General features: G+C 43.8%; 1 protein-coding gene across 3 annotated transcripts in view; it reads right to left on the reverse strand.

Moving 5' to 3' along the window:
* FBLN2 (fibulin 2) overlaps nt 1-18,448 on the reverse strand; it is a 196,363-nt gene that overhangs the window by 27,090 nt on the left and 150,825 nt on the right. For 2 of the 3 annotated variants that reach the window (XM_034775539.1, XM_034775541.1), the window contains 4 exons: nt 10,131-10,337; nt 4,542-4,658; nt 4,015-4,116; nt 1,341-1,481 (listed from right to left, as the gene is read on the reverse strand). In XM_034775539.1, the coding sequence (XP_034631430.1) occupies nt 1,341-1,481; nt 4,015-4,116; nt 4,542-4,658; nt 10,131-10,337 (567 nt within the window). The remainder of the gene's footprint in view (nt 1-1,340; nt 1,482-4,014; nt 4,117-4,541; nt 4,659-10,130; nt 10,338-18,448) is intronic. The other variant, XM_034775540.1, reaches the window with a different exon arrangement.

An 18,448-nucleotide genomic window follows, 5' to 3' on the forward strand; every position in this document is an offset into this window, starting at 1 on the left:
CATGGGTGGGGGTTTGGGGGAAGGGGTGAAGTGGGCCGGCTCAGGGTTGAGCCCCCCGTGCCTGGTGCTTGCAGAGTAGGGGAAGCTGCCCTGAAACCTAACCCCCCCATTTACATTCATTCTTATGGGGAAGTTGGATTCGCTTAACATCGTTTCACTTAAAGTCGCATTTTTCAGGAACATAACTACAACGTTAAGTGAGGAGTTATTGTACTTCAAAAAAATCTAGAAAAGAAATCCATATCTGAACATCTGAAAAGCCAGGATGGAAGTAGATTTGTTTGCATTCCTGAACTTTGACATGGTTATTATTAGGGCCATTTTCCTGCCTGCTCCCTCCTGCTTCATGCCACATGATGCTCAGTAATAAAATGAGATCACCGAGCACTAGAGGAAAGGAAAACAGCAAAGCTCTGATGCTGCAGGGTTGAACTTGATTCAGTACACGATGCTATAAACAAGATTACAGGGCAGTCAAGGACGGGAAGAGAGAAGGAAAATAATGACTTGTCTACAAGTGATATTATAGTCACAGGTGGCAGTGATTTTCAAGTGTCATTAGTGATTTCCAAGGCTTCAATTTTTGAATGGCTAACTCTAGACACTTTAAGAGGGTCTAATTTGCAGAGGTGAGTGCACAGCATTTCTGAAAATTAGGCCTCTGAGATATCTCTAGTTTGGTATGTGAAAATCAAGTCATTTTAAAAAAGTAGGCCATAGCTTTTCGTAAGCAAGTAAAACCCTATTAAATGACAGAATAGTGGTAACAACTGATTATTGTCCCACTGAAGATTATAAACCAGGGATGTTGTAACAAGATGTTGAAGTATTTGACTTTTATTCTTACAATATCGGTGGGAGATCTGTGGGTTAATCTGAGTACCAAAAATTCCATTGTTTCGGAATGCATTTTCTACAGAAGCTTTGTTGCCTGGATTTTCGCACGTTTCATGAGATAAATTTATCAAGCTCTTGTGCCAAAGCCCCAAACCTAAAGCAGCAGAATTCACCCCGTCCAGAAAGGTCAAAACCATTCTATGCTAAGTCCAATTTAACTGTCAACTGAATTTCTGCTTTTCATAACTGCATGAACCTTAATGACTTTCTAGCTGAATAATATGCATCCTGAGAATGTATTGTTAGGGGAAAAGCCAAATGGCACAAGAACACACAATGGTAAAAATCATTGAGTGCGTGGTACACATGTGTTTTTACTAACTCACATTGAAATGTCATATGCAAAGATGGCCAGAGAGCCTTTTAGCACAAATGGTTTAAATGCATTGCGCAGCATGAAGAATTATGATGCTTCAATGAATGGCTTACACCTATCATCTTACCAACACATTTTCTATGCCTGTTGAGTATAAAGCCCTCTGCACAGATCACCCTGTGGTTGACACAGTAGAATGATCCCAATGTGTTCATACAGAATTGGCTTCTGGAACAACTGTGAGCACCTGTAAGGCACTCATCCAGGTCTATATCAACATGTTGCAACCAAAAGGGAAAAATAGAATTCTATTAGCTTTGTTCCTGAAATGATACAAGATTTCTTTCACAGTGGAGCTATTTAAATACAGTGTGTTGGCGTCATCATGTTAGTATCATATTACAATTTAAGCAGAGCATTATGTTCAGTGCAAAGGATACAATTAACTTTCCAAATTTTACCATGGTTGCCTACAGATAATCATCTCAACACTGACATTGGTGAAACAAGCTAATCTCCATCATGACTAGATTTAAATAAGGGCTTGGCTTACACTGGCGCTTTACAGCGCTGCAACTTTCTGGCTCAGGGAGGGTGAAAAAACACCCCCCTGAGTGCAGCAAATTACAGCGCTGTAAAACGCCAGTGTAAATAGTGCCCCAGCGCTGTAAGCTAATCCCCTCGTGGAGGTGGAGTACCTCCACTTGCGACCACACTTGCACTTCAAAGCGCTGCCGCGGGAGCGCTCCTGTGGCAGCGCTTTGAAGTTTCGAGTGTAGCCACAGCCTAAGGATTCAGAGGGAATAATTTATCCCAGGATTTTAACCTCTTGTTTTTGTTCGGAATTTCTAGGGTTTCCTTGATTTAGGCTGAGTCAACTGATAATCAATAGCATTCGAGAATCTATGTTTTTTAAAATATTAACCCTGTGGATTGATTGGGAACAGTTCTCTGTGAGAGTTCAGAAGATGCTATCCAACCTTGGTTGGTTAGTTATGATTGATCAGATATTTATTATTGATCGATAAGGAAAGTAAGACACAGGAGATCGTGTCAGTTCCATGACTGGAGGATTGTACAAGTACTTCCTATGTGAATATTCAGATGTGTAAATTTAAAATTCAGATTCTGTGAATAATCATGATGTGACTTTTGAAACTCACTGTTTGTAAATACCTAGGACAGATTATTCAGATGGTGTAAAGTCCAGGGAGCGGTGCTGATTTATATCAGCTGAAGATCTGGGCCATTTATGCCAGTGAAACTCAGATCATTCAAGTGTTCCAGTACAGCAAACACAAAAAGGCCAGTGAAAATTCATCTAAAGATTCAGGTGAATATTCACAGATTTCCCCCGCCCCACTATTTGCCCAGCACCAACCATGACAAAACCCATTTCACATATGCATTGTAGTTGTAGCCGTATTGGTCTCAGGATAATAGCGAGACAAAGTGGGGGAGGGAATATCTTTTATTGAACCAACCTCTGTTGGTGAGAGAGACAAGCTTTTGAGCCACACAGAGCTCTTCTTCAGGTCTGGGAAAGGAACTCCTAGCATCACAGCAAAACTCAAGGTGGAACAGGTTGTTTAGCATAAGTAATTAGTACATATTGTAAGGGACCAATCAAGGTAGAGTGATCCGTTAACACCTGTGCATTGATAGGACAAAAAGAGAGTGGTAGTGGGTTACAGATTGTTTTAGTTGTTTGATGATACCCCATATGGGTTCCAGCATGGGGTGGAGAGCATCTCCTGCTGAGACAGCACTGTCCAGACTGGCGCTTTTGACGGTGAAGCTTATGTCGGTCAGGGGTGTGTTTTTTCACACCCGTGATCAACAAAAGTTTTATTGACAAAAGGGCTACTGTAGACAAAGCCCTAACGATTTATGGCTTATTACAACAACCTGTAACCCATTATCTCCCTCTTTTTGTCCTATGGCTGCAGAGGTGTTAATGGGCCACTCTACTGCAAAAGTTTGTCTCTCTCACCAACAGAGGTTGGCCAATGAAAGATATTACCTCAGCCACCTTGTCTCTCTAAAACCCATTTCAGTCATTTACAAATGCCTCTTCTATTATATAACTTCCCAGAGTGAAAATAACCCTTCCATACAAACTTGGCTTGAAGGATGGAGTTCACTCCTCCACCTGTAGAGAGAATGCAGATTTGCAGCAGAGCCTCTCTTGGCTTCCATGCTAGCTCACAGGCTGGAACGGTAGCCTCTGCCACTTCACAACTTCATTGCCGAATGTCAGTGCCACCGGATTTGTGCTGTTGTAGATCCCATGGCCCAGGCCCCAACTGCTTTTGCTTGGAGGCCCCCCTCCAATGATATGCAAGGCGTGTATAGGCCCCACTCCTCCAACCTGAACAACTCCAATACAAGACTTAGGTAAAGCAAAAGGTGAATTTTACATTTAGTGAAAAAGGGATAGTAATAAGGTCTTATGTTTTAACAAGAGGTATGGTCTGACCAATCTTAACTACTTTGCCATGCGCGCAGTCAGGGAATGCATCTTTAAACACCACAGTGGAAATGGCTAACCAGGCAATTTTTCAAATGACCTGACAGATGTTGTAAGTGATATGTCTGAGGTGCTCAAACACTTTTAGCATCCCTCGTACGATCTGGTTTTAAGTACAGTAAAGTTAAGACTCTACTACTACCTGTAGTTAGCAATACCAAAAATAATAGGCTCTTAGAGAAATGTCCATGAGGCTCCCAAGACTAATGGGACCCATATAATGTGTCTTCAGTCTATTTTCTCAGTGGAAACACCTTAAACACCTACTCACCTTCACAGGAAATGCCATCAGCCATGAGAGCATATCCACTTAAACAAGAGCACACAGCATTTCCTTCCACAATATTACAGATGTGCTTGCAGGGGCCATTATCTAGACAAAGCAAAGTTTCAAACATTTTAAAATTCAACACAAAAGTCATTTAAAGAGCTTCATTCACCCAAGTATAAACTCTGTAAATGAACAATCTCTTCTGGTAACCTTAATAACTACTTACCATCCTTCTATTATACTCGAATACACCTGTGTGGTTCCTAACTGTGTTACTTAAATTATCCTGCACTGCTCTTCTGCTTAAACTAACCTAAATAGCAAGTGTGTAATAACCTTGAAATTAGAGTCTAACCTCAGATTACCTCAGCACATTCCTCCTGACAATCCTCTAAACTCCTCAGGCTAATACCAGAGGTAACTTATGTATGGATGTGCACGGAAATGAAATCAGCCAAGGGAATTGCATTCCAGCCTTGTAAACATTCCTAAACCATCTGTGTCTCCAGCTTGTCTGTCATACATACCTTTACACTTATTTTGTTCTACTTGTAAAGTCTTAATAGTGGCAGGCTGAATATTAGAGGCTTCTGGAGCAATGGTGGCTTCCACTCCTAAGTCAGTGTTTTGGCCATCATCAATATCTGTGAACATGTACAAAAACAAATATTACACCACATCTCTCAAGTGCCAGAAGCAAAGATTCCAAGTCAGACCTTTCATTCACTTATGCTACTTTCTATCACCTATAAAGATACATTTTCAGATGACTCCATAACTTCTCCTGCAAAATTTATGAAGGCACTGAGTTAATATTTGTGATCTTAAAACATATTGTGTACAAGCAATTGTCCATGTAGCACACTCACATGCAGAGGGTTGGATGCATAAATGGATATGCTCCAGAATTAGCAGGCAGGGTTGCCTGCTGTAAATTTCTTCCACCAAATTAAATTTTTCTTGTACGTGTCAACATCTAATTAATCACATAATAGTTTATGATTTAAGCCTTGGATTGTTGCCCTGCCACGAAGCCAATGTTCTTGTTTTAATTCTTAGGGTAAACTGCATGGTTAATATATAAAAATATACATGGTCTTCAAACATATGCCGTATATTCTACTAAAATGTAAATGAAAATAATACATCCACTGTTGTAGGCACAGTATGCAAGAGAATAACATCCAAATAGGCAAGTAGGAGTTTTGGTGACTAACATCTATCATTTCCCTTAAGTTTCTAAAAAGCTTTAAAGGAATTACAGCAGATCTAAACTAGTGTTCTGCTCTGTTATATCAACAGGAACAAACCAGTTTGTGTGTGTCATCTTTTTGTGCCTAAGCTGAACAAGGCCGAGTTCTGCCCTGAGATGTACAACTCCTGCTGGCTTCAGCAGAAATGGTAACACACATCTGAGCACACAATATAACCCACTGGGTGTATGGCAATGAAAGATGACTGACCAGGATTACTGCATGGGGATTTTCCATAAAAATCACAGGTATGAAAGGTGCAGAGGCATGAGGCAAGAGCAGGAAAACTTCATGTGGTATATCCCAATTAGATTTCCCAGTGTCAGAAAATAAGGCAAGAGATATAGAGGTGTCTGATCCAGCTAGATTTCCTGCCATGAGGGTAAGCCAACCCAGCTAAGAAAAATAAAAGGCACATTTTGTCTGAACTAAGACATCACTGATTAATACTCTGTAAAAACAGAGATTTTCTTTTTTCAAAATATTAACAGGAAAATGTAAATTAAAAGAAAAAAAATCAGGGTTCTGCAGAGAGTTCAGTGGGATTATCCATACCTGAAAGTCCATTGGGGGACAGAGGAGACAGACATATAAAACATGATGGGTTTGTTAGACACCACGTCAGGGGGAAATATTAAACAGGAGGAATAAGAACTCCAGTAGGAGCACTGAGAACTATGGCAGGGAAGAATGGAGATTAGCCAGACATCCAACTACATGCATGTCTCTTCTTCCTGCGTAGCCAGGTGTAATCAAAGGCCCTTGCCTCATGCACTACATCTTCCCCTTGCCCAGCATGAAAAAAAGACATGTGTAGTGCTGGATGAGGAGATATTCACAGGGTACTATGGCCAGAAAGAGAAAATAGGAAGATGCCATCCATGGCTATTAGATAGCCAACAGGACATCTGGTGGTGCATTGCAACCTGGAAAGGCAACGAAGCATTCTTCCTAAACTCACGCAAAACGTGGAGAGGAGCTATATAATCTTGCTTATAGTGCAGCAGTTTGAATGGAATATTGGTGTAGAGGCCCTGTCCCAGCTCCACCATCTCTGTGTCCCACAGCTTGGGCTCTTTTAGCATTGACCAGCATACGGAACTAATGTTACTGCATGCCTAATGCAGACCCAGCCTTCCCTTAGGAATTTGAAGATTATATCATCCTGGACTGAGGATAAAATTTTCAAAAGCACCTAAGTGACTTAGGAACCTTTTTCTCATTTTCAGAAGTGATTTAAGCCCTTAGGAGCCTAAGTTCCATTGATGTTCAGTGAGAATTAGGATCTTAAGGGTCAGATTTTCAAAGGTATTTAGGAACCTAAAAATGCAGATAGGTGCCTAGTGAAATTTTCAAAAGTGCCTAGACAACAGTTTGCATCTTTAGGCACCTAAATACCTTTATGATCTGGTCCTATTTGCCTAAGTCACTTTTGAAAATGGGATTTGGGCTCCTACATCACATTGACACTTTTGAAAACATTAACCTGAATGACTACAGTGCTTTGTAGATTTTACATATCATCTTAATTTATTTTAAGCCTTCCTTCTAATCATCTAGGAAGTCACTGATGAGGAAATAATGATGTCTGGAAAATGGTATGCCAATATACGACTTCCCACTTCTCGTAGGACATTTTTATTGGCTACGATGAAAACTATAAGTTAAATAGACACTGAATTTGATCACATACATTTTAAAGAAGAAGAGTCCACTTTAAAATAGAAGCGCCAGAAAAAAAGATTTGTCAAGGAAGTGGTTTGCATATTAAATGTGTTACTGTTCTTGAATAGATATGGGCAAACTATTTACTGTATAATATAAAGACCCATCCACCAACTTTCACTGAAAGCTCCAAACAAACCAATTTAGAGTACATTAGCAAAAGTTCATTCAACTATTTTCACCATTGCATCTCATTTATAGTCACTAAGGTTTGATCTGAGGAACTTCACTCAAAATTGTGGGTGCTCAACACCAATCATATTTCCTAATATACCTATTGTGACGGGACAAGGCCAGAAGGCTATAGTAAAGTAATCGGAAACAGATATATTAGCCACAGGCTAAACAAATCCCTGTTACCAGGATAAGCAAATGGCAGCTGCTCCAGGTCAATTAAGACACCTGGGACCAATTAAGATCTTTCCAGAAGGCAGGGAGGACAGCTAGGTTGATTGGGACACTTGAAGCCAATCAGGGGCTGGCTGAAACTAGTTAAAAACCTCCCAGCTAGTCAGGTGGGCGCATGTGTCAGGAGCTGTAGGAGGAAGCTGCGCTGTTGGAGAGACTGAGCAGTACAAACCATAACAGGCACAAGGAAGGAGGCCCTGAGGTAAGGGTGAAGTGGATCTTGAGGAAGTGGGGGCTGCTGTGGGGAAGTGGCCCAGGGAATTGTATGCATCCTGTTTCTAAAAAGTCAGCTACTATAGCTGATACTATTAGGGTCCCTGGGCTGGAGCCCAGAGTAGAGGGAAGGCCCAGGCTCCCCTTTTTGCCCCCCTATTAATCATGGAGACTGGGAGACAACAGAGACTGTGCAAGGGAGGGTAGCTTCTCCTCACCTCCCTTGCTGGCTTATGATGAAAATGGCTCAGTAGGCTGTGATCCTTGCCTCTAGAGAGAGAAGAGCTATGTGGAGTGTCACAGTGAGCCTCTGAGGCTAGCGAAATCTGCCAGGAAATGAGGGACCCACAGAGACAAGGACAGAGCTTTGTAACACTATGGGCTTCAGCCAGGATTGGAAGCACCAATGAGATGATGTTCTCTCTTTACTGGCAGTCTGACTAGAAGTAGCGATCACCAAAAATCTTATAAGAACCCATCATCAAGTCAAATCCCAAAGGGAGACAGCCTCCCTGCAGATCGAGCACCACCTGGATCAATCTTTAGCTCGGTCCTTGAGATGGTCTATCTGGATGACCCGATTGGCCCTTTCACAAGGTTTCATTGGTCATTTTCAGAGCTCAGTGGCAGAGAAACTCTTGATCATTTCAGCTCCAGGACAACTGACCACAAAGTCGCAGGTGGTCAGCTTCAGCATAAACACCCTCATGAAGTGTACGCACCATTTCTGGAAAGTTCATCCCCAAAAGTTTTCTAAATCTAAGTTTACAGACCCAAGATGTTAAAAAAAGAATTGAAATTAAATCCAAAAATAAAACTCAGCACTAATTCTGCACACAGCAACACTTATCTATGTGGCTTTATGTACAGCAGTCTTGCAAAACTGCCATGAAAATTTACCACCAGACACAAAATCTATTACCCACCACCATGCTTCTGATGGTGTTGGTGGCAGGATCAAACAAACAATTAAATTTGATCCAGGCGAGAAGGTGAACTAAATTTTGCAAGGCTGAAGTACAGAACTGTTTCTATTACCACTTCTGTATCAGGCTCCTTCCACAGAATTTAATATAAACAAAAGAGCCGACAGCTGTAGCAAGGACATAATCAAAAAATACCTCCATGATGTAACTTTCTTAAAAGCATGGTGAGAAGAATGATATCATAAGAACTCATTATTTGAATTTGGCTGACAGTACTTGGAGTCTAAGGTTTGGCAAACATTGGATGCCAACATTTCTTTTGCTCGTTAAATAAATAAAGAATGTCTAAATTAAAAGCACTTGTAATTAACCTAAAGTTTTAACTTTTCAGATTAGTTGACTTGAAATCTTGCCATTAGAGAACTTTAGACATCCAAACAATTACAACACAATAGGCTTTCTTTACAAGTCTTCCACTGCATTAGGCAATGTTATATTTTATATCACTGGACAGAAGTTAATGATTGCAGAGAAAATTCAAGTTCAGGAAGCACTACCATGTGTTTGACCTTAATAAAGATTAGGTTCAATTGGAAAACTAGCCATGACATACAAAATACCTCATGTGATACATGACACTCTGCAAACGCAGATCATTACAAATCCTTTACTTTTTTTCAGAGGACCCTAAAGGTGCCTTCCTCCCTTTAAGATCTTTTGAAAATTTCATCCCAACTGCATTTACTTTTACATATGTCACATTTTTTCTGTAATGTATGCAAATTTCAAAAGTTGCAGGAACATTTTTAAGAGGTTCCTCCTCTTGCTCACACTCCAACCTTTTCTGCTTCTGTATTCTGATGTGAAGTCATAATGCTAAATTTTCAAAATCATATTCATGATAAAAAGGGAATTTGAAATTATAACTGCTAAGGACACGTGAGTTTGGAAATGAAAAAATTAGTCACATCCTCAGTTTGAACATCAGGCTGGATCTTTTTAGAAGGATCAGGTTTGGTTCAGACTATTAGTTTCTACTTCCAACTACTCTCTTGGAACCTTTAAAGAATTGTTCAGAGTGGTACTAAGGAAACCCAGCACAAGAAAGTGTAGAATGAATAGCTGAAATTTTTCAAAGCAAGCTTGGATATTAAGACGTGTATCTTCCATTCTTAATGGAGCCTTCAATTCTTAGTGGAAGATACATGTCTAACCCCCGTAGATAACTTTGAAAAGCTTCTCAACCAATATCAGGAAAAGATCCCTGACTGAGAACTATCAGACCCAAGACAAGTGGTGGAAGCTCCATTGCTTGGGTCACTTAAAGAGAGATAAAGACTAGACAACATATCTGAGGGAATAATCCTGCTTATCTAGTTGCTATGATTTCCTGTTTTCCTTGGAAAAACTCTCTCTCTCTCTCTCTCTCTCACTCTCTCCAACATTTAATTCACACTTTGTTCTAGATAGTATGAGACTAAATAAAAAGTCAGATTAAAGCTGGACAGGTCAGTAAAGATGGCAAGGTGGGGACATTACTAGTCATGTATGGGATGACTTTTCTTTATTCCTTTCTGTCCATGTTTCTCACCTGGATTACAGCTGAGCCCATCATCTTGCAGAGTAAATCTTGGGAAACATGAACACTTGTAAGATCCCACTGTGTTGATGCACAAGTGCTGACAGAGCTCTCCAGGATAGACAAGGCACTCATCCAGGTCATCTCCAGGTAAGCTGTTAGACAGTTCAGCTTCGTTACTGATGGACAAGGCTTCATTGTGATCCTCAATTTCTGAAACTATCAACATTATAGCGTCATTAAGCAAGATAAGAGCCTAGAGAATACTGCATGTCCTGTCATTGTTGCTGTATAGTACACTATACTAGGTCATGAGGAAAAAAACCACCAGCAGACATAGTGAAACCCACCTTAAGCAGCTATTCAAGGGATTAAAAAAATATTTGCCCTAAAGAGGTGGTTCTTTAACTAAATGGCAATCACAATTGTTGTGTAAGCTTTGAGGATGCAGTTCTTTAAAGTGGCAACTGACTAAAGGGAATTGCCTCTTGGATGGTCCTTCATGCACTTCACTCTGTTTGCAAGGTCCACTATATTATTATTTGTATGGCAGTAGTGCCTAGAGGCCCCAACTGAGACAGGGGGCTGACTGTCCTAGGTTCTGTACAGAAGTACAGTAAGAGCCAGCCTCTGTCCTAAAAGCTTATAATTTAAAGAGATAAGCCAGACAAAAGAGGGGAAGGGAATCAGAAGCTCAGAGGAACAGAGTGACTTGCCCAAGCAAAAACAGAAGTTCAGCGGGAAAAGCAGAAATAGAATCCAGGTCTCTTAAGTCTCAGTCCAGTGCTCCATGCTGACTATCCCTACCTATTATAATTTCATCTAGGAGAAAGTTACTGATATGCTTCTAGGGCAGGTGCTATACCTTGACCCCACTCTTCGTCTCTCTTGTGGGCACTCTTTCTAAGCCCCAGGCCCTTAGCTGTACTTCTCTTAGGCTGGAACTCTGTGGTATATGCCACTTTTAGACTGTATCACCAGGTTACAGTACCTAGTCTCACCGACCATGTTATCCCAGCAGACCCACTGGGTTTCACGCTTTGCTATACATTTCTCTCCAGGAGCTGTGATCAGCTGATGAACGTAGTAGTGCCTTATGACAGCTTTTTCAAAACATATATGATTTATTTATCCATAGGAACATAACAAGCACAGTGACCAGGATTAAATGACAAAAGCCTAAATGCATTATCCTGCAGTGGCCTTTCCTTGCCAGTTCTAGGTAGGCTCACAGCATTGGGGTAGATGAGGGCAGACTGCCCAGGAAGCCTCTACCTCTCAGTCTGATTTCCCCAGTCAGTGTCTCTCTCGTTAGTTCACTGGCTTTTTATCCATTATTTTCTTCAAAATGTATAAGTTCCTTTGCCTGATTTGTGACCCTGCACCTGGTTCAAACTGGTCTATATGTTTCTCCATAGGGGGTTGGCAGTAGCCACCCACCAAATATTGTTCCTCTGAGCCCAGCAATTGAATTAAAAGCCTAGATAGTTGGGAAAAGCTAGACTTAACTCTAAACTGGCCACAAGATAACCTTCTGAACCCACAGATATTTACACAGTATTCATAAGAATATGATCAATAATTCCCTATTCTTCAGTCATCTATCCATATATCTACTAATAATTTTAAGAAGAAACAAACATTGAGAGATAATTGGAGTAATCAGAGAAGTTTCTATTCAAGGCATTACTTCTGTAGACATGCCCTGTATGTATAGTACCAATTGAAAATGACCCACACAATTTAAAAAATCATGTTATAGTAGTATGCTGAGCATGGGTCAGAGTATTTCTTTGAGATTAATAAGCATCTGTGATCAAGGGTCTTTAGCTGCATTTAGGGTCATCTCCTCCTCCCAGCCACTTATCAAATCCTCCAGAAATGTCCCATGTCTTGATTATATTGCTTGATTTGTCCAGAGAACTCTCTCTATAAAGCTGGAAAGCTCCTGTTTGCTACCCCTGGAGAGATCATGGTCTAGGCCTTAGCAAACCTGCAGTGATGTTCCCTTTTGGATCACATCAGTTTCAGTAACTTATTCTGTGGTTTGGCAAAAATAACATTCAGAAAACCTAGAGATTCTAATGCATGTTTGTGTGTGCTCAGATATTCAATGTTGCGTTCCATATAATTTCAGTAGTAAGAAACAGTACTGAATATGAAACAAAGACCTTGTTTTGTTCCTAGCACCTTATATTTTAAAATCACTGAATTCCGACTCTTTGAAAACTTTTTTTTTCAAATAAAAGCTGTCATCTGTGGGGTATTGTTATAAGAAGCATTAGTGATTATACCAAATCCTTAGCAACAGAAAAGAAATGTAAGAATGATGCCTAATGGCAACACCATTCACAGTTTATTTTATAAAAAATCCTCAGCCTACGAAGTTTAACAATAAGACAATTCCCATATTTCACTAAAGCAGGGATGCTTCAAGCCAATCAGAAAGGAGAGGAAAATGTGCTTGCTTCAGATAAGCTTAGTGTACCTACAGTAGGTGACCAACCAGTGCTCTCTTATCCTTTTTCCTATTCTTCCATCTTTGTCATTTACAAACTGCTTTGGCTGGATCAAGTGCCTGAGAGTGAACAGCAAGAGCAAAGAATCAAGCATCTAGTCATGTGCAGAGCCAGAGTTTAAAAAAAGGGCCCTGCTGAGAAGCAAGAGCAGAAGAGAATTTTCTGAAATCCTGCAGATAGTTTGAACAGATAATCCTAATGCATCAAAACTACTATTTTAACAGGTGTGTCCCTTTAAAGAGACAGTGTTTATGAGCGTTCTGCTTGTGGAAGATATTTTAATTTATTACACAGACAACATATTTATCTAGCAGATGTTTTCTTTCACCAGACCACTTCCACTTGTTGACTGGAAGTGCCTCTCATTCTAATAGGTGTAGAGTATAACGTTACTAAGGATTTAAAGGGGTTTTGTTGTATTTCTGTATGAGTTTTGGTTTGGTTCTTAGAAAAGGAGTTTCCTTTCAATAGGTCCGTTTCTTTATCAAGTATTTGTTTAAGCCGGTTCCACTAAAATGCATTACTATGCTTCCCGTTATGTAAAAGTTAATTAAATGTCAAAAAAATTGAATGCCGGGTTAATTATTTTATGCATTTTAAAAGAATAATTTATCAAGGATTAAAGTAAAATATGGTAATTCTTCAGTTAGACTTGTCAGGCCCAAATTAAGACCTTAGAGGAGAGGGAGAAGAGACAAAGCTTGAGTAGACTGAGGGTGGAAGCATTATGCCTACCAAGTACACGTGCAGACATAACGGGTCTAGGAGTGATGGGGCAACATCCTCACTAGTATACCATCTACCACCTCTGAAAAGATGTAACCTGTTATCCCAATGCAGCTCTCCAGGAGCCCGATTCAGCAAACCATCCCTATTTAGCATAGCACTTCAGCGTGTGCTTAGCTTTCACCATTCTTAAATCCCATTAATATCAACAGGACTTAAAAGTTAAGTATGTGCTTAAGTGCTGTGCTGAAGTGGGGCACAGATGCTGTCCAGTGCCTGGCAGGGACTGGATAGGGACAATAGCCATGCCTCCAAACATCTGGCTCTGGGTATTTTGCCCTACCAGTAGCGAGCCCTCACCAAATCCACATCCATGTGCTTAGGGACAAAGACAGCTACTGTTTAGGGCTGGGAAGGGAAAGCTCCTTTCTCCCTCCCCTCAGCCACATAGTGACCTCTGCTGGGGCAACTGTGAATTACACTATAGTAAAATCACTGATTCCACACCTTCCGTGCCCCCCCCCCCCGCCAAGAATTTTATTGTAACAAGCCAAACAACATGTAACTATTTAAAACTGGACTAGTTACAGCAGAAAGGCCTCAAAGGAATAGCGTTCCCCCCCAATAGCTAGAGGTGCCAAGCCTTGTCAGTTCTACTCTACACAAAGTTGACAGAAGTTGACATCACACGAGGGTGACCAGACGTTCCGTTTTTAAAGGGACGGTCCAGTATTTAAGCACTCCTGCAGATGTCCCGATTTTTCTTAAAAATGGGCAAATTGTCCCATATTTTCTGTCTCCCCCCATCAGTACTGGTAGGTCCTGCTGCTGGTCGGATCCCTGCTCGCCAGCCACCTGCCCACCATTGGTGAGTGGGAGGGTCCCATAGCCGACGATGAGAGTGGGTGTGCAAGCCTGGTGGCAGGGCAAGGCTGCAGCGCGGCGGGCTGGCTGCTCCCTCTGCTGGTCCGTCAGTGCAGCCCCCGCTGCGTGCTGGCTCTCGGCCTGCAGGGCCTCGCCCCGTCCCGTTTCTGGCCAGCACTGGCTGAGTGTGGGCAGGTGCCAGGCAGCGGCTGGTTACGTGTCACCTCTGCTGCCCACCCATTGGCCCTTTACATGCTCCCCCTCTCACTGTTCTCTCCCTGCTTTTCCCCTTCACCCCTCCCAGCCCTGCTGCTCATCCATATCCCCCCCCCCAAAAAAAAAATCAGCAGGGCGCGTCCCACTCCCAGCACTGTGTCACTGACAGCCTGGCTGGCAGGCTCCTTCCTTCCCCCACTGCCTCTGGCTGGGCTGGCACCCCGGGAAAGCCCAAGATACTCTGGCCCAGTGTGCTGGCCAGGAGGAGCCAAAGCCCCACGCAGCACTGGCACAGAGAAGCCTCTTTGTCCCTCAGCTAAGCTCTGGAGCTGCAGCAGGGAGAAGCAATTTCCAGCCTGTTTGTGCCCCATCCCAGTGGCTCCACACAGGGCCGGCTCTAGGCACCAGCAAACCAAGCACGTGCTTAGGGCAGCACATTTTCAGGGGCGGCATTCCAGCCTTTTTTTTTTTTTTTTTTGCTTCCAGCAGCAAAGCCCAGAGCCGGCCCTGGCAGCAGCAGCCCCTCATGCGCGGGGGCGCCCTGGGGCCGCTGCAGTTTGCGCCGTGGGGAAGCAGCGCCCGCACCTTGTGGCTGGGCCGGGCAGGCTCCGAGCGGGGGACACTCGGGCTGGGGGCCGCCCCCCGGGGCACACGGAGCCGCCTGCAGGTGCCGCAGGGCAGCCACCCCCCAGCGCCGCAGCCGGGGCTGGGCAAAGCGGCCCAAGCCGCCCAGGGACTGCGGCAGGGCAGCCAGAAGCAGCAGCAGCGGAGCCATAGAGGGCGGGGCGCTGCCGTGCGGGGCCCACGTCCCACTCTCCAGGGCTCCGCTTCCTCTGGGGCTACCCTGCCCCGGCTCCTCAGCCCCCTGCTGGGTGGTCCCCTGGCTCTGCCCTCCTGGGTCCTGGCCGGTCCTGGAGGCGGGAGCCCTGGCTGGAGGGACCCTGGGCTGAGGCGCGTCCCGGGAGCCCCGCTGCTTACTCCAATCCTGCCAGTGCCGGACCGGCTGGAGGCAAGGGGGGAGCGGGCAGAGTCAGCACTGGTGGGGGGGGGCCCAGTGCTGGGGCAGCAGGCGGTGCGGGGGGCAGCCAAAATTTTTTTTGCTTGAGGCTGCAAAAAACCTAGAGCCGGCCCTGGCTCCACAACAGCCCCTGGGCAGGGGCTTAGCTCCCTCTTCACACACACCCCTCTCTAACCTGGGTCCTACCCCCAGGGAATGTGGGGCTGCTCCGTCCCCTAGGCACCCTCTGCTGCTGAGCCACCTCTCTGGCCAGGTTTGCTGAAGCCCCTGCAGGCAGGTTCCCTGGGCCCTGGTGCACAATGCATCCATAGGGCTTAACCCCTTCCTGCCTGTGCTGTAGCAGAGGGGAGGGGGACAGGAAGTGGCTGGGTTATGTTGGTGGCTAGCAGCAGCCTGGAGGAGGAGTTAGCTGCCTTTTGATACTGTGCGGGCAGGAAAGGATGGGAGCTGCTTCCAGCCATGGTGGGGGGGAGGGGTGGGAAGAATGGGGAAGAGATGAGCTCTGCAAAGACACGGGCTAGGACATCCCTTCCCTTCCCCCTCCTCCCCTGTGGCTGGAAGCAGCTCCTGTCCCTTCCCTCCTGCACAGTGCCGAAAGGCTGCTGCTGGCAACATTCTGGTGTGAATCCTGGCAGAAATCTGAGGAGTGGGGGCATGTGAACATGCATGCCCCTCTCCCCACGTGTTGCCTCGGGAAGATGCGATACCAGGAGAGGTCTGTCCCGGGGACCCAGCCAGGCATGGAGGGCGGAGAGCACCAGGCAAGGAGGGTCGGGTCAGTTGGTCACCTTCCCGTGTGAGAGAGGTGTACAGGGTGTGTGTGTGTGTGACCTCTCCCCGTGTGAACCCTAAAGCTTTAAAGATAAGAAGGCAAATAAAAAGAATCCAACTGCAATATTTCTTTTCAGCAGGGGCTCAGTCAACTTGACGTTAATTTGAAGGTTTGTACTGCATAGTTCTGATTGACTGCCATTGAACTTGCTTTAATACGAATACTTTTACCAGGTGTCCCTTATTCAGCATAGGGAAATATTGTCACCCTACATCACACGATCCTGAGAACTCAAAGTGAAGGTGAGGGGTTTACAAGTAACAGGGGACTTTTTCTCAGGTAAAGAGCTTCAGATACAGAACAAACCAAAGCTTCATCCTTCTACCAAGGGTCTATCGCTTGCAAGAGCCACAGCTTTTAAAAGAAATTGGCTGGTAATTAGATCGGTGCAAAATTAAAAGGTGTTCGTTTGGGGGAACTTATCTGTGCACAAAGGTTTGTTATATTTGTTTGTCCAGTCCTGCTGTAGGGGATGGCTATTTCCATATAAAAACAACTAATTTTCTCTGCGGTTTAGATTTGAAGCACTCTTCACTTGGAAGGAATCCCTTCTTGTTCAAATATGCCCACACCCAGCCAAATTTCACTCCAAAGATGAGTTCACCAGAATGACTTTTCCTCCTCAAAAACAGCTCAGTTTGAGTACCAAGTGAAATGCAAAAAAAACCAAAGTGCAAACTTACTCAGAAAACTGTTACAAATATTTTGCACATCTCTATTAGCAAGATAAAGCTACTGATACCTTACTACCACCTCAAGGGAAAACAGCTGATCTGATTAGACAGCATGGCACAGGCCAGGGCTAAGATCTTCAGCTGCTATAAATTAGCGTAGCTCAATTGATCCTCACAGAGGATCTGGCCCAAACCCAAATACTTTAAAAATATGCAATGGATTTTTGCAACTTTTCACATGCTGTAATTGTCTGAAGAATCAAACTATTGCTGCATCAGTGTGACTGTTCTGGGCATTCCTAACAAAATATGAAATGATTATTAAAGACATTGAAACACATAATTCCTTTTTCACTCTACTTCTGATATGCTGTACAGCGAACAAGATTCTTTAGGAGAGACTTTCGGAGATTTTTTTTGTTGGAATTTCTAGGAGCTTTGAAGGCTTTCACATGAAAGTTCTGAGAACATCAGGGTCACATTTTATACAGTCTTACTTTTTAAATTCCCATGTACATCTTTAGCCTTCCTTTAAGAAAAAAAGCTCAGTATATTTTTCCCATACTATATGCTAATACTCTGGAAAAAATAATTTTCCCCAGAAATCTTTAAAACATTACATCTTAAAAAGCTTTCCACTCTTTAAAGAGAAAATACATAAAAGCCTGTGTGTTCTAGATTTCTGTTTCTTATTGAAGTTCCACAGCTTTTCAATGTCAGAAATGTGTGCGTAACACAGCACTAGCTGCGCTACGCAATCCCTACACTGATTTAAAACAATCATCCCACATACAAGTTGGGAGAAACGAATGGGCAAGAATTTGAAATCCAGCATGCTAGATGGCTATCCAGAGGGACAATGACTTGTTACTTATGTGTAACAGGTGCTTGGTACATCACTCTGGAGAGAGTATTATCTAGTGGTTAGAGAAAGGGACCACGAGTCTTGACTCTACCATTCTATTCCCTGGTTCCACAACTCTCTCACTGTGTGAAATGAGGTAAATTCACTTAACTGTTTGGTGTCAGTATATTCATTTGCAAAATGGATAACACTATTTACACACCTTGCAAGGATGCTAAGAGGCTGCATTAATGTTTGTAATGCACCTTGAGTCCCTGACAGGTGTTGTGGTATTTAATGCAAAACAAGGATAGTTAGGGTTACCATATCTCATAAATAAAAAAAGAGGACCCTCCACGGGCCCTGGCCCTGCCCATTTCCCCACCCCTAGCCCCGCCCCAGCTCTGCCCCTTCCCCACCCTAACTCCACCCCCTCCTCCCTTCCACTCCCAGCCAGGGGGAAAGGGCTGCCCCAGTGCTACCGGCTTCAGGATTTGCCGGGCAGCCCCCAGACCCTGCGCCCCCAGGCGGCGCTTCCCCAGCGCAGCTGGAGCCCGGGAGGGGAAGCGCCCAGCCGGGGGCGCAGGGTCTGGAGGCACGGGGGCTGCCCGAGCGCTACCGGCTTCGGGCAGCCCCC

This window comes from Trachemys scripta, chromosome 7, assembly GCF_013100865.1.
Source record: "Trachemys scripta elegans isolate TJP31775 chromosome 7, CAS_Tse_1.0, whole genome shotgun sequence".
Classification (NCBI taxonomy): Eukaryota; Metazoa; Chordata; order Testudines; family Emydidae; genus Trachemys; species Trachemys scripta.